Source organism: Phalaenopsis equestris, unplaced genomic scaffold, assembly GCF_001263595.1.
Source record: "Phalaenopsis equestris unplaced genomic scaffold, ASM126359v1 Scaffold000544, whole genome shotgun sequence".
Lineage (NCBI taxonomy): Eukaryota > Viridiplantae > Streptophyta > Magnoliopsida > Asparagales > Orchidaceae > Phalaenopsis > Phalaenopsis equestris.
The window spans coordinates 250056-251497 of record NW_018164984.1 but is presented as its reverse complement, the minus strand read 5'-3'; the positions used below and the strand labels follow the sequence as shown (position 1 = coordinate 251497).

Below are 1442 nucleotides of genomic sequence, written 5' to 3'. Positions count from 1 at the left end.
AGAATTTAGGTTTAGATTGTAAATTTTAGGTTGCCGGACTTAGGCCTGTCAAAACAGCTCGTTGTTCGCGAGAAACTTGTGTTCGGCTAGTTAAGAAGCTCGTGTTTGACTCGTTAGCTAAGTTAATGAGCCGAACACGATCAACACGAACTAATATTTGTTCGTTCGTGTTCGACTCATTTTGGCTCGAAATATTACTAATCAATTATATATATATCTTTGATGAGTAGTATCTTAAAAAAAATTAATTGACTATAAGGCTATAAAGATTTATAATCAATTAAAAGTATTAATTAAGAAAATAAAATAAAAATTATTATATTAGATTCAAGTGATGTTTTAGCTTGCCCAAATCCTTAATATTTTATGACTACGTGATTAGTGTTATTGAAATGACTCTTTGTTCGTGAACGTCTCGTGTTCGGCTCATTAAACAAACGAGCCGAACACAAACACACTTTTGAGCTTGAAACGTAAAATGTAAATTAGCCGAACACAGGCGAGCTTAGGCTCATGATTCACTCGTGTTTGGCTGGTTTACACGTGTTCGGCTGGTTTACACCCCTACGGAATGTAAAAAATTTAAGATATTTAAGGTTCCCAAAGCAACCAAATATATAACCTACCCTGTCGTCGGATGGTTTCTCTCCATCCCTAAATTTTATCCGGTTCATACTCGGCGCGAGAGGATGGGAGCCACTCTCTTCTTCTTCAGTCTCTCCTCCGCTCCCATCTCCTTCGCGCCGCAAAACCCTAATCTCACTGTACTTCGCGCTCGCTCCTCGCCTCTCGCTATTCCTGCCTCAGCTGATCATAATGCCATTCTTCACCAACGGTGTGCAGTTCCTTTCCTCTCCGCGAAGGTGCTACGCACCGCAGCGCCAACTATCCCCGTCGAAGAAGAGCTCCTAGACATATCTAAAATTGGCATATCGGAACAGATCGTTACTGCTCTCTCTCGCCGGGGTATCACTGAGCTGTTCCCCATTCAGGTCACTTCCTTAAGCTTATGCTGAATTGTTTTCCTTGAGTAGTTTGGCGCAGTATAATTTGTTTTCTAGTTTGTTTTTGAATGAGGTTGAAATTGGCTTATTATCGTATGCGAATGTGCATGTTTATTTTGTTATTGATTTGTGTCTTCAGCTTTCTCTAACTCCTAGAGTGAGAAGCTGTGAACGCACAGCTAGAGCATTTGGGAGTTGCTTATGGATGGAATGCTTCTAGCAGTCTACTATGATTGTTATTTTTTAATATTTTGAACGCTTCCTCAGAGGTATTTCATATGGAGGGAAGTGAATTACTTAAGATTTTGTTGATGAGGGTTGATGGTGAACTAGATTTGGTTGGTATGGAGAAGTTTGTATGACTGATCGTTGTCTGCTTCTTAATGGCCAAGTATGAAAAACTGGCGCTCAGAACATTGTCTCCCAAATCGTCTAACT

At 40.1% G+C, this 1442-nt stretch overlaps 1 protein-coding gene across 1 annotated transcript in view; it reads left to right on the top strand.

The window, feature by feature from the left end:
• The first annotated feature begins 637 nt into the window (after window positions 1–637).
• Window positions 638–1442, top strand: part of LOC110029051 (DEAD-box ATP-dependent RNA helicase 53-like) — a 25848-nt gene continuing 25043 nt past the window's right edge. Inside the window, exon 1 of the mRNA XM_020731161.1 lies at window positions 638–992. Within this exon, the coding sequence (XP_020586820.1) occupies window positions 690–992 (303 nt within the window). The 5' untranslated portion in view covers window positions 638–689. The remainder of the gene's footprint in view (window positions 993–1442) is intronic.